Genomic DNA, 24,960 nt, shown 5'->3' with positions numbered 1-24,960 from the left:
TTTTTTTTTTACATTGTATACAAAATTGGCACACACTAATGAGCAAAAGCAGGTTAATAAGCTTGTAACAAAAGATACAAAAAGAACCAAAGTATAATTGTGGAAGTGTGGCTCACTTGAAGAGTATATTGACAGAAAGAAAAAAAAAAAAAAAAAAAAAAAAAAAAAAACAAAAAAAAAGCTGGGGCCAGTTTTTTCCAGCGTTCTCTGATTCGGGACTGTCTATTTTTTGTTTTTCTTTAGGAAGGAAGGTGTGCGGAACTTCTTTTTCTTTTTGGAGGGGGATTTGCTGGGAGACTCTTCTCCTTCCTGGTCCCCAGCGTCAGCGGCCTCCTCCCCGTTAGCTGCCTCTGTGGGGGCAGCTGACGGGGTGGAGTCTTCGACGGGCAGAGCCGGAGCCTCGGAGGGGTCGTCGGGGGTTAAATCCGGAAGGGTCTGTCTCAGGGTGGCTGCATCACTCTCATCCTTAAAGGTTTGTTCAGGCAACGACTCTGATGGGGAAAAGGAGAGAGTTACAGATCGCTAAAGACAAACCGATGGTTATGCGACAGTAAAGCAACAACAAGTCACTTGCTGGTTAAGCGGTGAAATCCACACAATTTGCTACTTGAAAAGGACCAACGTCTGAGTCCATAAAGAGTCTAAATAAAAGTCGCTCACTCGAAAACCATATGCATTTAGGATAAACACAACTATAATAACTAACTTCACAGTCAGTCTACCTCAGAACAAAATCAAGAACACTCCGTTAAAATCACAAATAAATTACAAAGCTCTCCTTCAGAAGTGCCAATAAGCAACATAACAACTAAACAATGGCCAGCATTTCTTCTTTCTGACGTTAAAGCTTGAGCACATATTTCTTTGTTTTACCTTCACTTAAACAGGGAAATCTTAATGACTGCAGTTCTCTTGTTCATTTGTACCCTGTGTACAAACAGAATAAAGTGGAAAAAGAACAGAACAAGCACTGGTGAAAGTCCAAAGATTTAACAATGTCTGAATATTAAAAAAAAAAACAACAACAACACGCACATAAGTCAACACTGGAGCCATTCTCATTAATGGCTCAGTCATTCAAGTAATCATGAATTATTAAAAAAAAAATCACAAAAGACTGTATGTAGGTTACGCATTAAAAGGGCCAGGAGTTAAGAATTTGAGTTCACCATTTCGTTTTTGTTTTTTCTTTTTGTTGTCCGTTTTTGAAACTCAACCAATTTGTTGGAGTGCAGAAGTTCTCAGGAAAATATCCATGATAAACTAGAACCAAGTGAGATTTTTAATACATTTAAACATGTACTGCTGCAGCCGATAGGTGAAAAAATTCATAAGTATCTAGTTTGTGCAACAGTCTGACAAAAATACGACATGAGATTTCAGCACCGTTTTCTTGAGGGTGGGGAGGCGGAATAAAGAATATCTTTTGTCTCCAATGAAAGCTTCATTAATCACAAACTTTAAGTAGTGTAGAATATTGGTAGTTTTTATGATTGCTTTAATCCAAGTTGGCTCTCATGCCAAAAAAAGCAATGTTTGTAATTATATTGCAAGCATTATAATTAACATTAAATTTGTTTTGATCTGGTCTGACTAACAGACTTTTTTTCTACTCTGCATAAACACGTCTTTATTTTGTAATTTAGTTTGTTTGTCTGAACTTAATGCTAACATAATGCAGATTTTGATGAAGTACAATTTGAATTTCGTTTTTTATATATATATATATATATATATATATATATATATATATATATATATATATATATTCTATATTTGAATAAACATTGTCAGGTAAACATCGACAAGAGGGAATCAGGGGAAATGTCATTTCACTGTTCTTCAAGTGCAATATACTTTTTTGTAATCAAATTCAACAAGACCTAATTTTAAATAGATGATGTCACTACTGATTAAAATATTTTTTTCCATACTGAGCAGCCCGATTTGTAGATGAGATTGTCTGTATAAAAGATTTCAGGAAATTTCATGAAAAACATTTTTTCTGTCAATCCATCCATAGCCCCATTCAAAAAATACTTCAAAGACAGACGTCAGAAGTCAGCTTGAAAACAACAAACAGCATCCGCAACAGTCCCAAAAGCTGCCAGACAACAACAACGTTATTCTTTTTTTAGTATATAGCCCATGCGAAAGAGAGAGACCAGTGTGAAACGAGACCATAGAGAGCTTTTAGCAGCGTCTTCATGTAACAACTCGAGTCAGTCGGAACAGCGAAAAGGTCAAACACCACAGACAGACAGAAACTGGAGACCGATGAGCAAACAGCCAGCCTTCAACAACCAGGTTTCAAGCTAAACCGACAGCAGCCAGTTTGGTTGGAAAGCTTCACTCAAAGCACTGCTGTACCTGGTAAAGGACACGCCTGCAGGACAGACAACATGTCGACACATCTTAAACCACTGAAAGATTGTTTTTAATGAGACAGAAATATACATTTAAAGAATGTGCTTATGTGCGAGGAAGGTTGGTTAATTTCAGTGAATAGTTGTCAGGAGGAAAAGAGGTTATCTAACACAAAACAGTGAGCAGGCTGTGAGGTTTACTTCAGGAGTGTCGCTCCACAATACCAATTTAACAGATGTAAGGAAATAAGACTGTTTTTTCTTTTTTTTTTTGCCAGGGTGACATACTTTCTCTACATAATAATAATAATAAAAATGAAGACATAGGAAGAGAGAGGAGCTCTGAAATAACCCCCACCAAGCCCACATTAGAAATTCAGAGGAGGAATAGTCACAAACCCCAATAGCAAACAAGTTAGTTCAGACAAAGAACCAAATCTGCTACTGAAGCCATGCAAAGAAAAACAGGGTAAATGAGCAAACGTAAACGTGGAGGGGTGAGCAGTAATTAGGAGGGTGGCGAGGAGGTGGAACAGTACATACTTACTATGGCAACAGGTACTCTTTTGTATTTCCATCTCCTGATTGTAAACGCAGCCACAAAGAAGAAAAAGCACAAGTAGAAACAAATGTCTATGCAGATCAAACCACAAGCAACATGGTAAATAAAAGAAAAAGAAAAAAAAAATTGGAGAAAATAACCGAAAAGAACAAAAGAAAGGGGAGGGGACCATTCTTGGAAGACCCCAAAACAGATGGAGAATGGCAGTGAGAGGAGAGACTGTACAGAGACGTTAAAAACATTTCTGTATCAGATTACACCAGCAATCAGAAGCTGTATAGTAAAAAGACAAATTAAGTTTCATTTTTACAGCCAGTTCCAGTATCATCACTGATGATGCTGATAAAAGGTGTAATCCAACAGTAATAAAGACCAAGAGGGACAACAATAATCAAGCAGTAAAATTCCTCTGTTTGAAATCTCCCTTGCTGCTTTTCTCAGCACATTTGCATGCAAATTTTATTGAGAAAAGTGAACTCCTCATGGGCTTTTATTACAGAAACACAAACCTTGTAGTAGTAGTAGTATTAAAGAGCACAACAGACCCAAAGAGAGACGGGCAGGTGCAGAGACAGGAGCCTCCACAGTCCATCTGTAAGTCCTGAACACCGGAGAAACCCCATGCCAAACCAGGCCACTTTGTTAACGCCGTCAGGATAACGTACCTTCTTCTGCTCTGACGGGAGTACTCGGTGGTGTGGATGTGGGTCTCGGGTCTTTGTCGTCGTCCTCAGCCTCTACTTGTTGCTCTGGATCTGAAAGAAACATCCCCAGTCAGAAGCCACTCAGAGCATCTACAGTTCCAGTCACATTTGTTGGCAGCCCTGATAAAAGTGTGCGAAATATGCTAATCTATTACTGCAACAGAGAGAGTGGTTTTACGTCTTTTTGTTGATTGCATGCTTACCGATCGGCCCAAGCGGCCCATTTTTGGGTTTCTACTACAGAGAACTCCAACAAGGTTCTTCTAGGCCTCGTCTCACCTATGCCCACAGTTAAAGTCCCAGAAGACTTCAGCAAACTTCACGTTTACATTTGTGATGGTACGACAAAAACAAAGCAGCTGTAGATCATGTCAAATGGTTGTTATGGAGAAATTCTAACACCTGAATGTCATTTTTTTTTTTTTGCAGCTCCCCAACAATGAGCTTTGGAGATTTTAAAGTTTTTACTATACTACACAGTTTGATTTGTTTAAAAACTCTAATCATCTTATATTACCTGACTTAAGACAATCTATCGTTTGGATTGAATGTTGTATCGTCTTTCATATTCTGAGCAAACAATGTTATATTCCAGTTTATCTGAAAATAATTAAGTTCAGAGAAATGTGGATGAACGTAAAAAAGCAAGGTTGTGTCATTGGGGAAAAAAAAATAAAAACTATGGGTTATTTTTTCACCTCTCCGAAGAAATGTGCCATTACATTTTTCTTAAACTTTCATTGTGACATTATTTTACTACAACACAATCTTAAGCCATTTTACACATCTCTACCACTTGCTGCCATTAAATGTGGCTTGAACTGTAAGACAAAAACTTTAAAGAGAATTCAATTCTTTTAATTTATAAATGCCAAAAAACATCGTCAATCAGCTTGTTTCAATACAAAAGAGAGAGGACAACATAAGGACTAAACAACCAGGAGAAAGACAAAAACAAAAACAACAGCAAAATATTTCAAACATTTCCTACAAAACCAAAACTAAAACTCCAAAACCAGTTTCAAATGATTAGGTTATGGAAATAAGAAGGGCAACATAAAAAAAAATAAAATAAAAAAGACGTTAGCAGGAAGAAAAGGAGTCCATTTATTTCCAGAGTAGGTGGGTTTAACACATTTTCTCTGATGTCTAATAATCTGATTGGAGGACCAAACTCAGGAACTGCTTCTTCACATTTCACTACAGAAGGACTTTTATTGCACGAGCAGAGGAGCAGAGGAGAGAGGATGCTTGGAGTTCCTCTCTCATCTGCTTCGTCCAATCAAACTGCAGAGAAGAATCAAATGTGCCAAAGCTTTGATGCCTTTTGTCAAGACATCAGAGTTGGGCATTCAGGGGAGCAGGAGGGACCCAAAACAACCAAGCAGAGCCTTCAGAGATGAAATGCGGGGAAAGGAGAGAGCTTGCACATGGTGAAACAATGGCAGCAGACTCCAATCCCTCAGAGAGGGGAGAGGAAACAGCAGGCAGGAATTCCCAGACTCCCAGTGAGGCAGTATGTAGTAAGACAAGCCCGGGATGAGCAGGGAAGGGAGAGGAAGGCCAGTTTTTTTGGGATGTCTCCGCTTCATCTGGTGTACCTGCGGCCCGACCTCCCTCTGCCGCTTCCACAGCCGGCGGGCTCTTGACGAGGGCTCGCACCACGGCGCTGTGGAACTCCTTGTGTGGGGAATCAGGAGTCGACAACACCTCGTCTCCTGCTGAGCGCGCATCACCTGCTACCGTCGCTGCAGAATCGGCACCGCCGCGATCAGGCTGGGGGGCAGGAGGCCCCCGAGAAGAAGCTGGAGGCTGGGCTTCCTCCAAGCTGGACGAATCAGTTGGATGAAGAGAAGTGGACAACGTGGTTTGACCAGACGGTGCAGCTTCTGGCTCTGGTTCGGGCGCGCTGGAGATTGATCCTTTAATACTGTTCTTCTGTTGTTGCACTGTAAATCCATGTTTTTGCATGTTGGTGTGGAGAGATGACATAGTTTGGCCATTCTGAACAATGAGGTTGAACAAAGGCATTATATTTTATTAAGCAGAGGTTAAAACTCTTAATTTTAATGATGAAAAAAAACATACCCATTTGTAATATGCTTCTTTAGGACACCAGTCACATAAAGAAGTGTAATTTGTGCAACTAAACGGCACACAGTGAGTTCCTTTAATCATATTTATTCACACTCATTGAACACACTCGTTTGAGAAAGTAGTGAAACTCACAATCCCAACAATATGTTCAGTTTCTCTAAGTGGAGTTTATGGTGACAACAATAAATCTGAATTCTTTCATGATATGAAATATATCAGGATAAATACACCTGTCGCAATAAGTAATAAAATCAATTAATCACATGATGGATTAAAAGAAACTAAAATTTGTATTTGCATAATTTATAGTTTCTCTTTCTACCAAAAACTGGATGGTAAAAGTCTTCAGTTTTCAAAGGACAGTTTTGTCTACAGAACCTTCATAATTCATTTTATTTGTCGTTTCTGTTGTGTTAATTTATTTTGGATGTTTAAAATGTCTGCCAGTTCCAGCGTCAAATGGTCATCAGAATTGAAAGTTTTTTGGCCTTTGACAAAATGTTCTTGCATTATTATGTCATTACTGTTTTATTATTTTAAAAATGGTCGCACAGTAACAATATCACCGTTTATCGCACTGACTTCTGGTACAACTTATCATCCAACAAAATTTATTATTGTGACAGGACTAGCGATAAATGATAAGATGAATGCTCTACAGTTTTAAAGGATTTAATAACGAGTGACGGTAGAAGTTACTGATTTGTACAAAACTCATTATCTAAAACATTATAGTTGTAGATAAGTTTGCATTTATATCAGAAAATAATTTTTCGCAGTTATAAATGACAAAAAAAAAAAAAAGAAAATGTTAACTATGGTTACCGAAATGTATATTTTTTGTTTTATTTCACGTGGAGATTACTATTTAAAAGATGTTGGTGTGGTCTGCCTCCCATGGCACATTTACCTTCACCTCCTTTCTGTTTCTGCTCCACTTCCCGGCAGTATTCTTCCAGCTCCTGGTCGGTCAGCTTATTGAAGGGGTTCGGACCAGTCTTGCTCATAATGACCTTGGGTTGGTACTCCTTCTCAATAATGGCCTTGGATGCGGTCACCAGCTCACCCTTCGAGACACACAAGTGAGGAAAAAGAAGTCGGCATCAGAGGGTGGGGTCGTTCTGAGTACAGCCATGTGAAGAAAACTGTCTGCAGAACCAGAAGGCTGGAAACAGAGTTTGAGAAGTGGCAGTCAGTAACAATCAGCAGCTTCTGTGGCTAAAGCCTAAAGTTAATTTCCAATATAAAGAGACAATCGTACATATCAGTTCTTGTGCAAAAATCATGCGCTACATCGATTGAAATGTAACTTTTGGTTTATCATGATGAGGATTTTTAGGACGAAAGAGCTTGATGCTGAGTACTACAACTCTAGGCATCCCTAGTGGCAGCAACAAGTACTGGCGTAGGCATCAGATGGAGACAATGAGATGGCATATTTCCCTCACAACCATTTTGATTACTTGTCCGCAGTCCAAAACATTCCAGACTGCAATACAGATATATAATATTTTCACCAAAAAAAAAAGAAAAATCACAGAAAAAGCTTGAATAAGAATAAGAAGGATGTTTTTAAGAAGGGTGTTAGGAAAGGAGTCGCCTGTTGAGACTGAACAACTAATCAAAATGCTTTGGATGTGGGCATCCCCTGGACCAAATGTATGCTGAAATCAGTATCAGACTAAAAACCTTTTTTTGCATAAAGTTAAAAGTGAATTAATAAACAGTCCAAACATTTAAGCTTCACTCAGTCAAGATACCTTGAGCTTCTCTAATAAGTTGTCATAATCAAAAAAAGGGGGGGAGGGGTGATAGTCAAGGAAATTTGTATATGAAATTGAAAAGTTTAATAACTTACAACTACAAGAAATACAAAAATAAAATAGCTTTTTGCTCTGATTCAGCAGACTCCAGATCCATGCACCAATTTAGTGTCAATTCTCTTCCTAATTATTTCTCAGAAGAGTCATTACAGAAAAATTGCTCCCCGTGTTTTCAACCTGAACATTAAGATTTGCAAACAAAAAAAAAAAACGTAACTTTACGCATTTTAATATTGTCTTTGATTGTTATTTTTAAGCCAGAATACTTAAGCAATTCTTAAGGCATCCAACAACATTTTGCCCCCCAGTGTAAATTTAATCCAGTACCAAATTTGGACCAAGGTTGCCCGGACTTTTGTATCCCACTACAGGGTCAAATAGATTTGTGATTGGAGCAGTAAGTACCTTTCTAATTGTTTTAGCAGGACTATAGGACCCCTCGGACACATCAAGGCCATCAATAGTGTCTGTACAGTCAGACAGAGGGGCATCCTGCAATAGCAAACCATGTGAGGGGGGGGGGGGGGCACAACCGAGTACATCCAAATAAGCAGTCTGTCAAGCAGTCACACTCACACAACAGGGGGGAAAGAGTACAGCAACATCCCACAGAACAAAGAAAACATTTTAATCTTAAAGATTAAGCAGTTCTGCAGGATTTTTCTTTAGCAAGTCAAAACGTTGCTCCTTTTCTAGGGGGTCCTTAGCTAACAATATGTAAACTGACTTTCCACTGTATGTATGTATGTATATATATATATATATATATATATGCAGTGCCTTGCAGAAGTATCCAAACCCCTTGGGCCATTTCACATGTTCATTTTTAATGCATTCTATTGGGATTGTGTGAGATAGACCAACATAAAGTAGCTAATAATTGAACTGAAGTGAAAGGAAAAGTAGATACAATAGAAGAATTGAAATCAAACTCGGATGCTACCTTTCGTGAATCACTTCCCTTCCACTTCACCATTGTTCACTTCGTTGTGTTGGTCTGTCAGATAAATTCCCAATAAAATACACAAAGACTTGTGGTTGTAACATTAAAAAGAATGTGCAAACTTAAAGGGGTCTGAATACCTTTTCCAAGCACTTGCACACCCAAGCACACTAAAACCACTTGAGGGAAGTACATGCACACAGGAACCATTGTAGAAAAATGGAGTCAAGTTATGAAAAGCATGGCAGCAGAGAAAGTGGTAGCCATTATTAGCATGCTTTCCAAACTGTCAACACAAGGTGATGGTCAACTCCGGTTGGGGTAGAGGAGACTTTATTGTTCATGCCTCATAAGATGTCACTGCGATTGCACGGACTTAAACCTAACAATCTCAAGACAGACAAAGAGGATAAAGTCTAATTCCCCTCCAGGAAAATGAAAAGGAAACGGCAAAAACATTCACAGCATCTTAAACCTGAGCCATGCAAACACAACCAATGAGTCAAGACTTCATGTTCTGCATTCTTTCCAACCCATGAGGGGGAAACCTTGCACATGCATAAGAAAAATAAAAAGAACCACTGCTTGGTCACAACAGGACCTTTTGTTTAGTACATCCAAACTAGAAACTCCAAAGGTTGTAAATGTAGCTGTGATGCTCAACGGACAAAACAATGTTGCTAAATAAATAAAACTGGGTATGAAAATGGACACATTCTGAGCTGGCAGAAATATGGAAACCAAATTATGTTTACCTTTCCCACACATTACTCACCTGCAAGAACGACAATCTCTGTGATCAAAGAATAATGTCATAATTATGAAGTCCCCCCCCCACATCCTCACAACAACACAGAGGACTTTTTGTTCTCTAATTAGGAAATAATTTTAGTAATTAATATTAAAATATTGGAATTAAACTGATTTTAAAGTTTCTTTCAATGCAGCTCAGTGTCCAGAACAAATTCATGCGCATTGTTCTGATATTGTAATAGTTTAGATTCAGGCATGCCTCCTGACCTGGATTTAGACTTTTAGAAAATTTGCTTTTAAGTCGTCTTATAAGACAAGTGACTCAAACCATATTCATCAGCATCAAGTCCAGGTCAGGAACGTTGCAGCAGCGAAGCACGGAGGTGTTAACGTCACACACTGACCTGGTTAAAGGTCCGTTCCACCACATTGCCAGCACACAGAACCTGAGACTGGGGTCCTGCAGTCTTTATGTCCTGCAGGTTCTGCTCCCGGATCTAACAAACAAACAAAAAGACTTTTTTTTTTTTTTTATCTGGTTAGAGTGAAACATATCTTATCGGAGAGCTTCAAATATCGTCAGTCAAACGAGGCAACATTTAACTACACACACAAAAAAAAAAAAACACTACAGTACCTTATTCCTCATTTCCAGAACTTCCTTTGGGTCGGTGTTCAGTGGGATAAATTGATTGGCTACTCCAGCCTGGCGAAGGCTTTCTTCTTTAGTCCACTGTAAACACGATGTAAAGTGTTACACAGTTAAAACAGGGACGCCGAATGGCAAGAAAAATATAAAATAAAACTAGCACAAAAATATATGTAGACATAACTCAATGCAGGCCTTACAAATCATGCAAAATAAAAAAATAAAAAAAAATCCACAAAGTTTGATGACTTTTTTTTTTTTTAAAGTGAGTCAATGATGATGAAGGTTTAGGTAGGTTTTATTTTTATGATCCTGGACAATCTAGGATATTTTTTGAGGATTACTTTATGTAAATAATTAGGCACATGTGGGAATCAGCTACCTACCCATCACATCAGCTGTTCTTAAATATCATCTTCATGACATTGTAAGAATTTTTGTTCTTTAGGCAGCAAGAGGCAGAGCATTAAACAAGTTATTTTTGCTTCAGGGGAGTATTTGGGTATCTTTTTCTTTCCTTATTTTAATATCTTCACGTATTATTGATTGAAAAGTATCTTAGCTACTGGAAACTCTCAGGAGAGACAGCAGAACATGCAACTTTTCATTCAAAATTTGTGTTTTTTCATCCATTGGGTAAATAGGGTCCACAATACTTTATGAAATATTTACTAATGAAAGTAGTAGAGGTCACAGATAATGGAATGCAGATAATGACAATACACATGGAGTTAAAACCCTTAGTTATTTCTTAGTTTTTCTAACTCAACAGTAGGCTTAATTCCAATCACAAAAACTAGCAATGTTACTACTTTTTAAATTCGGAAATTGTACTACAATTGTTTTTGTACTTTTTTATGGCCACGATAATGTTTGTGGTAGTGTATTCATATGACCTTATACAAAACTGGAACAAAATCAGCACCAAATGTTTTAAAATGCGCCAGACTGGAAAATATGTAAAGATGTTTATCAGATCAGAACCTCCAAATCCTGGAATTTGAGTTTTAATCTCATATCCGAGCAAATAAGTCGTCTTGATCATTAATTTATGAAACTAAGAACCTCTGAAAATAATAATTTATGATGATAATAATAATAATAATGGGGCCGTGGTATGCAAGTGATGCTTGTTTCAAGCCACCAGATTTAATCTGGTTTATATGGTGGGGTTTGCCTGAATGCATGATTTCATGAATTCTACTAAGAAAATTTCTGCTCCTGAATTCACTTTATGGAAAAATTTGAATAAAATTTAATCGCTGTTGTTCCGTAACAATGGAAATCATTTGTCATCATCATTGATCTACCATTTGAACTAAAACCAAAACAGAATTACACTGAAAATCAACTCAAGACAAATAACAGCATGAGTCAACAGAAAGAAAAAAAACAAACAAACAAAGGGCTGGGGCAGCGTGGGGAGATGTGAGGGCTGAGTGGCTGTGAGTGGTGGAGAGGTGAGAGGTGGGCTGGGTGGGTGACCAAGACGATGAGGCTGGCTTACGAAGCGAGAGTGGCAGTGAGGGTGAGCTGGCATCACCAAAGTCATTTTCCAGGCTGATACACAACAAGGACAACAGAGATAAGAAAGAAACACACCCGAGAACACTCGGCCATTTTGGGACAAATGGGAGCTACCATCACAAAGCTTAAAAAAAAAAAAAAGAAAAAAAAAAAAAGAACATCCTCTTTGCACAGGATGAAATCTTTCACAGCCCTGTGCCGAGTTTGTAAAAATTTGTGTAAACTTGGTAATGCTCAGAGTGATTAAAAGGGGAAATTATCCATCCATTTCTAGCATTAAACGGGATGAGCAGCAAATGAAGATATAACACCAACGTTCATGCCACCTAGTGAACCATTTTAAACGTAAGCATGTAACTTGCAGTGGGGAGCAAAAGCTCATGACTTCATTCCTGTGTTTACTCCAAGTTTGGTTGCATGGTTGCCAAACCAGAAGAGGAGGGGGCGGGCTAGATGAGGAGAAGGTGCTGGATGGGTACAGCAGGGTCGGGTTGGTTGAGTATGAGATGAACATGTAAACATGATATACTCACTGAGAAAGAGTCTCACAACATAACATTTCCTACTTTCCCAACAGGAGATAATTGATTCAAAAAGTCAAGTCAGATTTTATTATGTCTTTTTTGTTGTCGTTTTTTTTTTTTGTTGTTTTTTTTTTTCTTAAAACAAATTCAATCATGCAGGCACTGAATATTTTATAGAAGCTGCTTTTCAGAATAAAACTAAAACCAAAAATTAGACAAACAAAAAATTAGCGGCAAAATAAACTAGGAGTACCAAGGAAAAAAAAAAAATAAGCAGGTTGCATGGAAGCTTTTTCTTATATAGCACCCCAACAACTACTGGAGCCTCTGCTACAGATGTGTAAAAACACCTTCCTCTTATTGAAGCAGTACAATTTACACTGAAAAACCAACGTGTGACTAACTTTATCAACTGGAAAATTTATGCCAATCTTAAGATTTTTTTTTTTTTTTTTAGCAACTAAAAGTAGTGAGAATTAAACTACAACCGTGAGCTTCTTTGCAACAAACACTCTGGGTGGATCTTGGTTGAAACAAAAGACAAACGGGAGAAAATAACTCATGGCAAGTATTAAGTGTTAAGTATGGTGGAAGATCTGTGATGCTGTGGGAATTTTCCATCTTCTGAAGGACCCAAGACTGTTTCATAGTGTATGGGGTCATGAACCTGTTGACATTCTTGAATAGAGATGTTGGAAAAATTGAAATAAGCTCAGAACAATGCTCCAGAACGTTTAGCCAAAGCAACACAGATATAGGCTGCCACACACAAGTCAATCTTTTTCTATGACCATCAAGGTTTAAAGACCATAAAACTGTAGTGCACGAAAAAGGAACAGCAGCTTTGGGCAATCTAGAGATTTCTTAAAAGATTGGCCCCTTCTACATCTCTCTGGCATCCAAAATAAACAAACATTTATGGGTAAATTAAAAATAAATACATCTGTGTGAGAATAAACAGAAGATTTCATTTGAAGGCTTTTCAGACATCTTTACCAGAGGTGCCAAAAGCTTTGTAAGGTGATAAGTCTACAACTTTCAGTTTCAATTCATATTTTTGTCACTATTCGAGAAAAAATAAATATTCTCAGAGGCATGCCCCTTTCCACTGGTTCCTTGAAAAGTCTGTACGGATTAAAGACTCATCATTACAGCAAAGCGGCGTGCGTCTTCAGCAAATCTAGCTTCTCCTGATTTTAAATAATAGTTGGATTCATTTTTAAGAAACAAAGTCAACGTCAAGATGCAAAGAAAAAAAAAAAAAAAAAAAAAGAATTGTTGCCCTCGGGATGAGCGATTGTGTGGTGAGCAGCAAACGTCCCTGTCTTGCTGCCTTCACCTGCCTACCTGAGGACTCATGCCACACCCCTGCTGCTCGCTCCTCTGGGAAAAACATCAACACGTACAATGCATTTCACAACAACACATGCTGTGGGGCATGCTCTGGGCAGCTGGCCCGGCATCGTGAAGCTTTCGGAGACCAGGAGGAATCAAGGAGTCAAGAGTGCAGCATTAGAAAGGTGGTTTAGTAGGTGTACTTCACTCGCAGCAGAATAGAAACACAAAAGTCCAACACTGGTTTTTACAGACGTAGGTTGTGGGTCACCAGGTTATTTTTGTGAAAGTTTATGACATAATTAATCCATCAATTGATATTCAAGCTTTACTTTTCCATTTTAGTCTCCCCAGTCGCTCAGGATGCCGAACAACTACCCAATGCTACCGACAAGGTAGCTGTAAATTCTATACTATGAACAATAAGGTAGGCACAGACCAAGCAGTTGGTTATACAGCTTGGCACGCAGACACCGGACGAGAGAGACTGCAGCAAGGGTTTGACGTGATCGTGTGTTATGTTCGTCCACACCTTAGGCTTCGACTTGGGGCTGGTGCCGTCGGGCCCGTCCTCGCAGGGCTCGTCGAGCCGGCTGCCGGCATTGACCCAGCGGGTCTTGTCGCGCTGGCCGCGCTGGAAGCTGTGTTTCAGCGGGGAGCGAGCGCCTGAGTCGCTGTCCTCCCCATAGGAGTAACCGCCGTGGGCGGAGGAAGCGAGCTCCGTGTCACTGTACTTTTTACCTTTGTCTCGCAGAGCCGGGCAGCGGTAAGGATAGCCCGTCCTGTAGCCCTGGAGAAAAACGGCAGGAGTTAGAAGTCAAAGTTGATCCTGTGAACATTTCTAAAAACATATAGACCCATTCAATAAGTTAGAATACTATAGAAAAGTACATTTATCTCAATAACTCCATCACCACATAAAACACATTAAATAGATTAGAGAAAGACCAGTGTCTTAGCGCCTTTATTTGTTCTGCTAACAGTTAGCAGTTAATGAAAAAATATTAAAATTTTAATATTACATCACACCAACTAAAAATATGTTTTCAAAAACGTATGAAAAGTTTTCAAAAATGTAAAAGTTATATGCAAAAGGTACTTTTCTACTGTTCCAATTTAATGAATATGAATGCAGAATTTATACTTCAAATATAAAAAGATGTAAAAAAATAAAAATAAAAAAGTGCTTCATTGTCTAGAAGTGTTGATTCCCTCCCCCCCCATCTTTTACAAAACAAAACCATTTTTTCCAGTATCCATTAACATGACCTGCCTGAATACCACTCACTTATATAATAATATAAACACCAGTTTTGAGCAGTAAACCTTGCAGCAGTATGCGCCGCACACTGTTCTTACCAAATTGTCGAGCATTCTCATGAGAGCCTCAAACTCCTGCTCCCCGATTTGCCACTTGGGGTGTGTTGTCGACCCGTCGCCTGCTGGCTCAGGGACGCGTGGCCTTGATTTATACTTTGCAGGGTCCAGCATTACCAGATTGTCGGGCCCTCCAGCGCTGGCCAGTGTTCGCACCTGGAAAACATTGAGGTATACAAGGAGACAAACCACAGACAGATCCAGAGCAGAGAGAACGGGAAAAAAAAAAAAAAAAAAAAAGAGTTGGAAAGTAGGATGTAAACAGTGAGGATGTGCACCAAACAGACAGCAACAAGAAGAAAGGAGGGGAAACAAGAGATAAAAGTAATTGTTATGGAAAATGAGGACAAATAAAAACCTAAATTAGTTTGATGTCTCATTTGTTAAAGTGTAATCGATCAGATAAAGTAATTTCACAGGCATCAGGTTAGATCTACCTGGATTTCACAGGCGGTCACCAGGTTGTGGATGTAATAGAAAGCCTCCTCCACTGTTTCTCCAATTGACACCAAGCCATGATTCCTGAGGATGAGAACCTGAAAGAAAGACGAAAACATCTAAGTCACACAGCCCAAGCTTTGCCCGAATTATTTTGGCTTTCGCGTCCTGGAGGTACCTTGCTCTTCGGCCCAAGGTTCTTCTGTATGATCCCTCTTTCTTCGTCATCCACCAGTATGCCGTGGTAATCATGATAGCTCACTTCCCCGAGGGACAGAGCTTCGGGTGAGATAGGCAGCAGCCCACATTTCATGGCCGACACCTGCAGAAGAAGCACACAGCGTCATCAAACATCTCGGTAGCTGTAGGCAGTACGTCGCTCGTTAAAGACATTGTGCACGCTTACCGCTGCACCTGCCGCTGTGTGTATATGTACAATACACTTGACATCGGGCCGTGCAGCATAGATGGCGGAGTGGAGCATGAAGCCAGCCTGATTGACCCCCAGGTTGGTGCTTCCTCGGTCTACGATCTCACCTTGAAGATCTATCTTTACCTGAAAGTGATTCGACATGAAGGATTGCTCAAAGTTGTCTTGTGGACTTCTTTCACTCAGTTCACATCAAAAATGTGAGGAAAACAGCGCATGTGTGAAGATGTTTAAAAGTATTGAAATTCTAATAGATGCCTCCGGTGAATCTTACCAAACTTGAGGCGGTGACCTCACTGTAAAGGAGCCCAAAGGGAACGATGAGGAAGCGTTCCTGGTCTGAGTTCACTCTGATCTGCAGAACAAAAGACGTGCAAGTTGAGTTATAATTTATTATTCCCAAGAGAATATTTAGTTACCTACAACTTACTTACTTAACTCTATATTTTACCATTTTGAAAAACCAATGCATGTGAATTAATGAGGCTTTTATGCGAAATTCCTACTTTGTGTAATCCTAGCATCAAGATAATTTGAGATGGAATCCATTTGTTTTTCTTAAAGCCCAGGCAAATCACAGTTACCACGACTAAAACTTTACATACATGCAAATTAATTCCAATCTACATTGATTTAGCAAACTGCTGGGTTGATAAAATTGTTCAAGGAGCACCGTTTAATTGCATGTGAGAGAGCGATCTTACTGTGAGGTGGTTATAGATGAGCTCAGACCATCCGAACAAGTCAGCGAGCCGGTAGAAAGCAGCCAGTTTGCAGCGGAGAAGCTTCTCGCCCTTGTCGTAGGAAATGGAATCCGAGCCTCGCAGATCGTTGACTGGCGTCACCATTCCCAAACCTACGGAGAGAAACGGGAGACGTGGAAAGATTGCAATCAGTTACAAAACTAATTCATTTAATTCAGTGCAGTTTCAGCTCTCGAGGTACTTTACAAAACATAAGAAGTCAATTATACACATTGTAGGAAAAAAAAAAAAAACTCTGCAGTCAAGTTCCATTTTTATGCAAATTGATGTAAGGAGGGCTCTGCCGTGTGCAACACTAACAGAAACGAGGAAAACAACTTATTATGCTTAGTGAAACACAGCTGGTGTCATTGTCCTGCAGTTAACTATGGCATACTCTGCATTACTCACTGCGAGTGCAGACATAGCAGTGCTGAGGTCAGAAAGTGCTCTACAATCACTCATTCCTGCTTACTCATGTTGAGTGCTGCCATGCCTCCTTGTGGTGCAGCTGGGTACATGGAAGGCATGCTGGTGGTCATGAAGTCTGCGATCTGCTGCAAGGCCAACAGACTGGTGGGCGTCTTCCCCTTCTTCAGCTGATCCTGGATCATCGTCTCCAGCTCTTCACAAAACGCCTGTCAGTTGAGCACAAAGAAGAGGGCTTTAAAGTTGCCAGCTTGTGCATTACAGAAAATTGTAATATTCCCCGACTGAGCTGATTGGCGGGGAGTGTAAACACACTGACGGGGCTCTGAAGGATCATGGAGACCCTCTTCCTCTGCTCCATCATATTGAAGTCCTGCCGCAGGTCCGGCGCCATGTTTCTCTCCCTCTGGTACTCGGGGCTGCTCTCATCCACCCGGTCGAAGTACCGCTCCTTGTGTGGGACGGTGGTGGGAGGGGGGGCCGTCACCACCCCGGCACCTGACTCGCCGTTCATCCTGAGTTGGCCTCCTGCAGCAAAAAAGGAGAAGACGAGCCTCAACACTTTCTACTGCTGCATCATAAACGTCGTTGCGTGTCATCGCATAATAAAATATGAGAGATTAACCAGAGTCTCTTTAGGGATGAGACAATATTTTTTCCAATTTTTGAGCAAACAACACAGCTGAACACTAAACTAAACCCTTCTTAGCAACCTTTCAAAGATTAATGTTCCCTTCTGGCCAGCTGCTGGACTAAAACCCATTAGGCATGAGCTTTCAGAGCGATCGTCTCATTTTATTTCTACACACACGCTGGGAATATTTTCTTATGTTTTTGTGCACATAAAAGGAATTGACAACGTAGGGTTGGACTAGGTTCTTTGGTTCTAAACATTGCACAAAAAAGGATTGTGCAATAAAATAATAATAATAATAATAATAATAATAATCCACCCTGGCAAACAGTCAATCAGTTCCTTCACTATTTTCAGGACTTACAGGCTTCCAATGCTTTCTTGTTTCGTAGCAAATCTTACACTGATGGGTAAGATTTTCCTAGTAAATTGAAATAAAAAAAATATATATTTGAGACACCCGCTTATCCTTGCAGAGTCCCAGGGGAGCTGACCCATCTCCAGCTGTCATTGGTCGAGAGGCAGGGTACACCACTGACAGGATGCCAGTCTTTCACAAAGTCAGTGAACCCTCTCCCTCTCCTACGTCCTGCCATACTCATGCAGTTGCTTTTTCTAGTTCATAGAGGTTCTGATCGATTCCTCTATGAACTAGACAAGCTAGTCTAGCGCAGCTGGTCAATGATTGGCAAAGAAACTCCACAAAAATCACACAAAGCAAGATTTAATCACTGCAGCGCAGCAGTTCTTTACCAGTTAGCTATTTTTTTAAGTCATGGCATTGACTTTACTAATCCACTGCAAGCAAAGGAATGAATAATTTATAAACATTATGTACTCCATTTGTTCACCGCTGAAAAACGATCCCCCAAAGAAAACAGCGAGCAAGTGAAGGGCAGATAAAAGACAAATTAAAGGTGGAGATCTGGTCCATTTCCTGACAACTGCCGAGCGTTGGAGCAGATCAGTGGTCTCCACCCGTCTGTCACAGCACAGCCCACTCAAGTTTCGACTCCAGCTGGACACGGGCAGACTCTGCAAGAGCCAAAACGCGAGCGAGTATTCGCAGAGGCCGAGGCAGCCCATTAGTCTGCATCAATACAAATGTTCAGCCACAACTCCCAGGGCAACTGCTGGCCCGACTCGAAGCATGCAGCATCACTGTGGGAGCCGACAGAACCGCTCAGTGCTTTCTGTACGTTTCCATCAACGGTCAAACAAAACCAATAAAAATCAACCGTCCCACTGCATCTCGGTTCAGAATACAGCAAAATTAACATTAGCAGAGACATTTGAGGTGATGTATCCCTGTGATACTATTTTATTAGTGGTTCTAGTTATAATCCAGTAATGCAAGTAAATCCACAGACACCAATGCTTTCACATAAACACTCAAATGTAGTTTAAGAATCAGATTTAACAAAGCCTGACAGCCTTGAAGCTGAATCCAACAGCCAAAGCGACTCAACAACCCTGCAGTGTCTGCAGTTCGTGTCAGCCTGATTCCTACTGTAGGGTCCTAATGCTTCCGGACTCTCTGTCAGATCTAATTCACTTTGTTGCAGATTGCCTCAAAACCGCATGCTGAGCTTGCTGTTGGTCGTTCGTGTTTGTGTTGCTATGGCTGCAGAAAGACGAAACATCCGAGTCCAGAGAAAAATCCAAACTAAAGACGCAACACAACCCAAACAGATGCAATAATCAAGATATTCTAATAACCGCTTTGTGTGTGTAAACTACAGTGGATGTGCTTAGACTTCAGCTGGAAAAGACAAATGTGAACAGATTCAATAATCTACACTCTCAAAATCAACTAAGCAAGGCTACAGAAACCTTTGTTTAGAGAAGAAGAAGAAGAAATAAATAAAAAAAACATCATCAATCACATTGTGCCAGGAAAAAAAAAAAGAAAAACTTATTTTATTAATAACTAATGACAGTCAGATTTTAGATGCAAGCAGGATCCACTCAAGGCTAATGCCAAAGAATAGGAACTCTCATAATCAATCATAGATGTTGCTTAGAAGTGCTTTACTTCAGTCAGTGTGCTCCTTATGTTTCCTCAAAGTATGTAAACAAGCAGTTAAACATTAACATCATGCATTTTTTACAGTGTAGCAATGCACCGACAGCAATCAATAAGACACTAGAACACAGAAAAAAAAAATTACCAATAGTCAAACTGGTAAAAAGAACAAGAGGAATCGTGTGGTCCTCTAAGAAACAACTCTGAGGGATCAATTCATAAGCCAAACAAACACCCTGAACATAATGAGGTCATTCCATAAGCATCTTCCAATCAATCTGTTCACATTAAATTCCTCCTGCACTCACTGACACCAACTGATTACATCTGGCCATATGATGTAAGAGACAACATGAATGTTTCCAGCCGATGTTAACAATGGCTGACACAAACACGATTTCAAGGCTGATTTTTTTTTTTTTCCTGTCGACAGCTTAGCAGTAAAAGAGCTGCAGAGGCAGGAAGTGTTCTCCAGCTATGTCAAAGGCTGTCGTTTCAACAGAATCCCCTTTTCTCCGCAGAAATGTAGGCCCATTGTACTCGACGAGCCTCTCCTGTTGAGAGTGCAGTCGCCATGGAAACCAAAATTATTACCATGGAAACACAAGACGTCCCTTTTAAAGATTATTGTTACGTAAGAAAAGCAGCGGGCTATAACATCACACGGCAAGCAAACCAGATTCCCAAGGATGACAACCTTTCAACAAGTCCGTTAGTCATTTCATATTAAAATCATGTCACGGACTCATTGAGAGAAAAACTGAAAGCATCTGAGGATGAATGGATTCTGCAGACGATCAAAACTTTACTTTACCCAACAAACTCATCAGCGAGAAATGACTCCCTAAACACTTCTACAAGACAGAATGACCATTTATTTTTATAGCCCTAAAAAAGAGAAGTAATTTCTTTGTGTCAGGCAACTATGCATATTATGCACACAATGTTGTTTTTTTTAACGGATCAGATAAAAATCCTAATTGAATATCCCTCAAGTTTTGCCCTGATTCCATTTAATAAAGATTCACACTAGTTTTTGTTAGTCTTATTAACTCATTTACTGCAGTGTTGTGGTCATGTTCCAGTTCAGTCACTGATAAAAAAGTATGTTCAGGAAGTCTTTTGGTAGTGACTGGTATTTTGTCCGCGTAGCTCTCATCTGCATGAGAGCTGTCTCTACTCCTGCATGGCCTCACTTCTCCTGAACAGCTTTACATAGTGAAGCAGTGATATGACTCGTTGTTTGTCTCATAAGCTGGCTTTTCTGGTGGTTCCAGTTAATCACGTGGGTAAAGCTTGCAGAAAAAATTATCTACTTCATAACTTAAAAGGTGTTGCTTTATGTGCCTAAATACTAAAGTCTAATGTTTTAGCAGTTTGCTGAGTTGAGTTCAGGTCACATTAGAAGTCAATAGGCTTAATTCCACTGTAAAACGTCAGCGTGGAAGTTTAAATCACAGACTGGATATCAACTTCAAGAAATTGGTGACATTTCTCGATAGTGAATTCTATCTTATTGTCCCATTATTGTAGAAGTAACAGGACTCGCTTCATGCAGCCCCAATTGATTATGCAGATAACATATTGCAGAGAAGTCCGTTTTCCCACAACTTTCACAAGCAGAAGTCTGCATTGAAAACACATTCTCAGCACCACTGAAGGACCAAAAGATCCATCAAATCCTCTCCAAAAACATGCCAGTGGAGTGACTCCAAGTGAACAGATCATCATAACACGCGTTTAAGAACTGAGCTAAAAGTGTTGTTAAAGAGTTTCAATGTATACAGGTGTGATAAGCCGTTTTTAATATCTGACTAAAGGCCACAAACAAGACGCATCTAAAGATCTCTGTGCTGGATGCCGTTCATTAGTGGAACAGAAGAACAGCAGACGCTCATGTGATTCTATGACAACAGATTCTCCATGTGCTACAACCACCACAAACAAAAATTGGTGTGAATTTAACACTATGCCACACAGGGTCTCATTACGTGCTCTCAACTGTGATTAGTGTACACAGATAAGTCTATTGTTGACATGTCGAGACAACGGGCAAAACTTGAACTAGATTTAAGGGAGTGAGGCAACAACATGTGCTTATTACTGCCGTCACTGATCAAAACACTGGTAAGTAGCATTTCTTTTTGTTCCCTCAGGTTGAGTAAAATAGAATGTGGTCTTCACATATGAAAACCGCTCCATAACTAAAGACTGAGTGATGTTTTTTATTATTATTATTATTATTATTTGCAAATAATTGAGAAATTCAGTATCCCATATATGAATGTGTTTGCTGCTAAACATGATGCTCATCAACCCCACAACCAAAAGCAAAGACTTTGTGAAGACTAGCTAAAGCTGGTAAATGTGATTATCTACAGATAAATTAGTTCTACATCAACACGGGGTCAAAGGTCACTCAGTGAAGAAGGTTCCATTGCACTCAGGGAGTAAAGATCTTGATTTTTTGAAGAAATGCCCTGGGGTCTGATGAAACTAAAAGTGAAGAAAAAGACAAAAGTTGCAAGGCTGAGAGCATTTCAACTGCAAAGGGAAATAATGAAACTGGATCGTACAAGAATCCCCTTAATGACCAAATGATACTCATTCCTAGTTGCCATCAAATTAATAAAAAAAAAAGTCAGAAGTCATCCTTGCTTCATTTAGCAAAAAAAGATAGAATATCCCTATAAAAAGCCACTGAAATAATTTCCATTCGTGATTTGAGGCAAAACAAACCACCTGCTTCAATAATAATGAAAAAAAAAAATTAATGAATTAACAAGACATGCCTGGTGAGGGAGGGGAAGTGGATGATGTGAATTACATCTCTCAAGCAACCAGTTTATGTCAGAAGAGTTTTGCAGTAGTCATGAGCATCTCAACAGCTCAACTGACAAATGAAAAATCAAATACATAATGGATTTTTTTTTTTAAATGCACCATGCAGCAATTATATTTTTATAAAGCAAAATCTCCTTTTTTTCAAAACTTGGAACATCTTTTTTGCTCAAGTTTTTCTTCCGTTGTTTAAATTAAGAGAGAATAAAATGTTTCCTATATGCAAAAGGCAAAAAAAAAAAAAAACTGCATGGAAAATGCATTTAGTCCAGCAACAGAGAAACGGTAAACACTCATGTGATTCTATGACAGCGACTGGAGCCATCTCGGATAAAACAACATCATCCCTGGTAGAGTCTCCCTAAATCCCCTAGCAGTTTCAGTCTGTTATTATGTGTCATTTTGTTTTGTTGCTTTTAACAAACATAGAATAATACATTGATTACTAAATGGAGCTTCAGTGAGTGGCTGCTGCGGTGTGACAGCGTCCTTACTGTAAGAACTGGTTCAAGCAAACACAGTTAAGTGAGTATTTGGACAGGAAGGAAGGAGAGAGTAACATAGTAAAACCAGGGCAGAAATATGAGGAACACATTTTCAGCTGCACTGCAGTGGAGGGTGTGGGAAGTGGGAGTTAAACAAACATAGCACCTGCATCTACAACCAACGTGTACTACAGAGCGTGTGTTGAGGGTGGTAGCACAGAACCAGAGTCACAGAACCGAGTCCTGTCCTTTGGGAGGTCTGGTTGTTCTAACAGAATTACCAGATCCAGAAAGTATTTACTTCGGTCTTTACAGTTTGGCTTTGCAACACCTCTCACAGCAGAATGGCGGACATACTTCTAGAAAGGGCTACACAATGTTGGGAAACCGTAAAGCTGCAATATCATTGTTAAATAATGTGATTTGCTATGTTTCACCATGTTCTGGTTTCTTCCCCATAAAATATTACAAAATGTACCTTCTTGGTCACTAAAATACGTCCAGTCTGAGAGTGCATGGCTGAGAAAAGGCAACCCAAATGGACAAATATATCAATGAAAGAAAAGAAAAAAAGTCTGAATATGTGGCCCTAAATTACAATGCAACAATCCAACAGATATTGGATCCAAGTAAGTCATTTGAATAAATTGGTCAGTTCCACCACTCAGTGAAATCAGAAAAATGTAATAAATCTATGTTCATGATCAATGATGGATCCAGTGCATCACATCTCATTCATAATGTCAATAAGTAAGGGTCATTGTCAGGCTACAAAGCACACTACAATTGTCAAATTAATTGGATTACACAAGCTGCATTTGTTCAGAAAACTTCATAAACTTATTATTTTACCAGTGGAGTAATAACAGCCTTAGTATTCCAACAAAGTAATCATAATATAATGATACAAATAACTTCTTATTAAAGTGCCTGTTAAACATGCTACATATGTGTTTATAACTACTGCAAGGAAAATCAAAGTACGGACATTTGTCATTTTTGCACAACCCGTTCTTTACAAATCTAGCGTGGTCCAAATTGAATCAGTCCAATTAGATTTGATAAAGTTGTTTTTTTTGTTTTTCTTAATGTTGTATGCATTTATTGAAAAAAAAAACAGTACAACTATCAGCTCCCCATATGGACGTTCCTCTAATATTACTGGCATCGCAACACATCTGAACAAAACGGAATTTGCACACCCATCGTTGGGGAGGAGGGAAATACTCCCCAGAGGAATATTTATACAAAAACACACCTACTACAGCAGCGAGACCACGCGAAATGCAAAAATAATGCAACTACTCTGAAGGCCTGCTCTGGTAGCAAAGGCTAACGACGCTTAAAAGCGAAACACCTCGGGCCCAAAGTGTCCCCTTTAGTTGCTTTCCAGACACTAAGGCGACTCAGAGAAGGTGAATCATTTAAATCGAAAGGGAAAAAAAATGCAAAGGTCGACGTTTGGTATCGGATAATTTGCAGAAATTGCTCTAAGACTCCCCCGCAACACATTAGCCAAACATAGATCACCACTGCAAATGCATACAGCCAAATATCGGCAGAGAAAAAAAAAAAAAAAAAACACGGACCAAATTACACATGACAAGCGAAGCATGTCCCATATTTACTTACCCTCTATTTAATACGGTGGCGAAATTAAAACAAAGCCGAGCAAAGACTGACCGAGGGTTCTCCTTGTTTTTCTCCCCTCCCCTAGTGCTTTTAGAGTGGGTTTATCTCCGCTCTCGTCCGTCCTCCCCCGCCCATCAACCTTCATGCCACAGGGTGCGGCATGCACTAATCTCTGGCTCTCTATTGGTCAGTTTAAACCACGTGACGCTGCCAGTTTTAGTGATTGGAGGATAAACTATGAGCCTGCCTCTGAAATGGTTCTTTGGTTTTACAGTGCAAAAAGTAAATTGTCATACCTGGAAGTTGAGGAGAAATGTCACGAAGCAAACTAGTAATTAGTTAAACTAATACTTCGTATATATTTATACATATTAGACATTATTAACAAAAAAGAAAAGGGTTTTAAGACAGTGAGAAGGCATAAAAACGAATGAACTTAATCACATTTGATAGGCAAAATATTTTTAAGTCATGCATCATGGACTCTTTCTTCTTATATTTCCAAAATACCCTACAACAACAATCTTGATACAACGTAAGATTTGTCTAGAGCGACAAAACAGAATAATGAAGAACAAGAATTTTGATTAAATTAAATTTTTAATACATACTAAACTGAATGTTTTATTTTGAAAGCTGAGG

The 24,960-nt window shown here is 39.4% G+C and overlaps 1 protein-coding gene across 16 annotated transcripts; it reads right to left on the bottom strand.

Moving 5' to 3' along the window:
- add1 (adducin 1 (alpha)) lies at positions 1-24,457 on the bottom strand. Of its 16 annotated transcripts, none has more exons than XM_015061175.1 (20): positions 24,319-24,457; positions 17,020-17,228; positions 16,747-16,909; positions 16,233-16,384; positions 15,803-15,883; positions 15,505-15,654; positions 15,277-15,420; positions 15,098-15,196; positions 14,643-14,816; positions 13,816-14,073; positions 9,886-9,981; positions 9,653-9,745; positions 9,271-9,288; positions 7,958-8,044; positions 6,640-6,796; positions 5,234-5,581; positions 3,594-3,683; positions 2,371-2,386; positions 874-927; positions 399-491 (listed from the first exon to the last, which is right to left on the bottom strand). In XM_015061175.1, exons 2-19 carry the CDS (start codon positions 17,212-17,214, stop codon positions 876-878), a joined length of 2,373 nt encoding a protein of 790 aa, XP_014916661.1. In that variant the 5' UTR covers positions 17,215-17,228; positions 24,319-24,457; the 3' UTR covers positions 399-491; positions 874-875. The 16 variants fall into 16 exon arrangements, 15 of the variants coding, with proteins under 15 accessions (XP_014916654.1, XP_014916655.1, XP_014916658.1 ...); XR_001428583.1 differs by lacking the exon at positions 2,371-2,386 and adding an exon at positions 2,914-2,947 and having other exon boundaries at positions 454-491; positions 24,319-24,456; XM_015061178.1 differs by lacking the exon at positions 2,371-2,386 and having other exon boundaries at positions 446-491.
- Positions 24,458-24,960: the final 503 nt, after the last annotated feature.

This window comes from Poecilia latipinna, unplaced genomic scaffold (genome assembly GCF_001443285.1).
Source record: "Poecilia latipinna isolate Pla-1442-1.1 unplaced genomic scaffold, P_latipinna-1.0 Scaffold1786, whole genome shotgun sequence".
NCBI lineage: Eukaryota > Metazoa > Chordata > Actinopteri > Cyprinodontiformes > Poeciliidae > Poecilia > Poecilia latipinna.
Note: the sequence above shows the minus strand (reverse complement) of the source record. Positions and strands in the feature narration are given on the sequence as shown.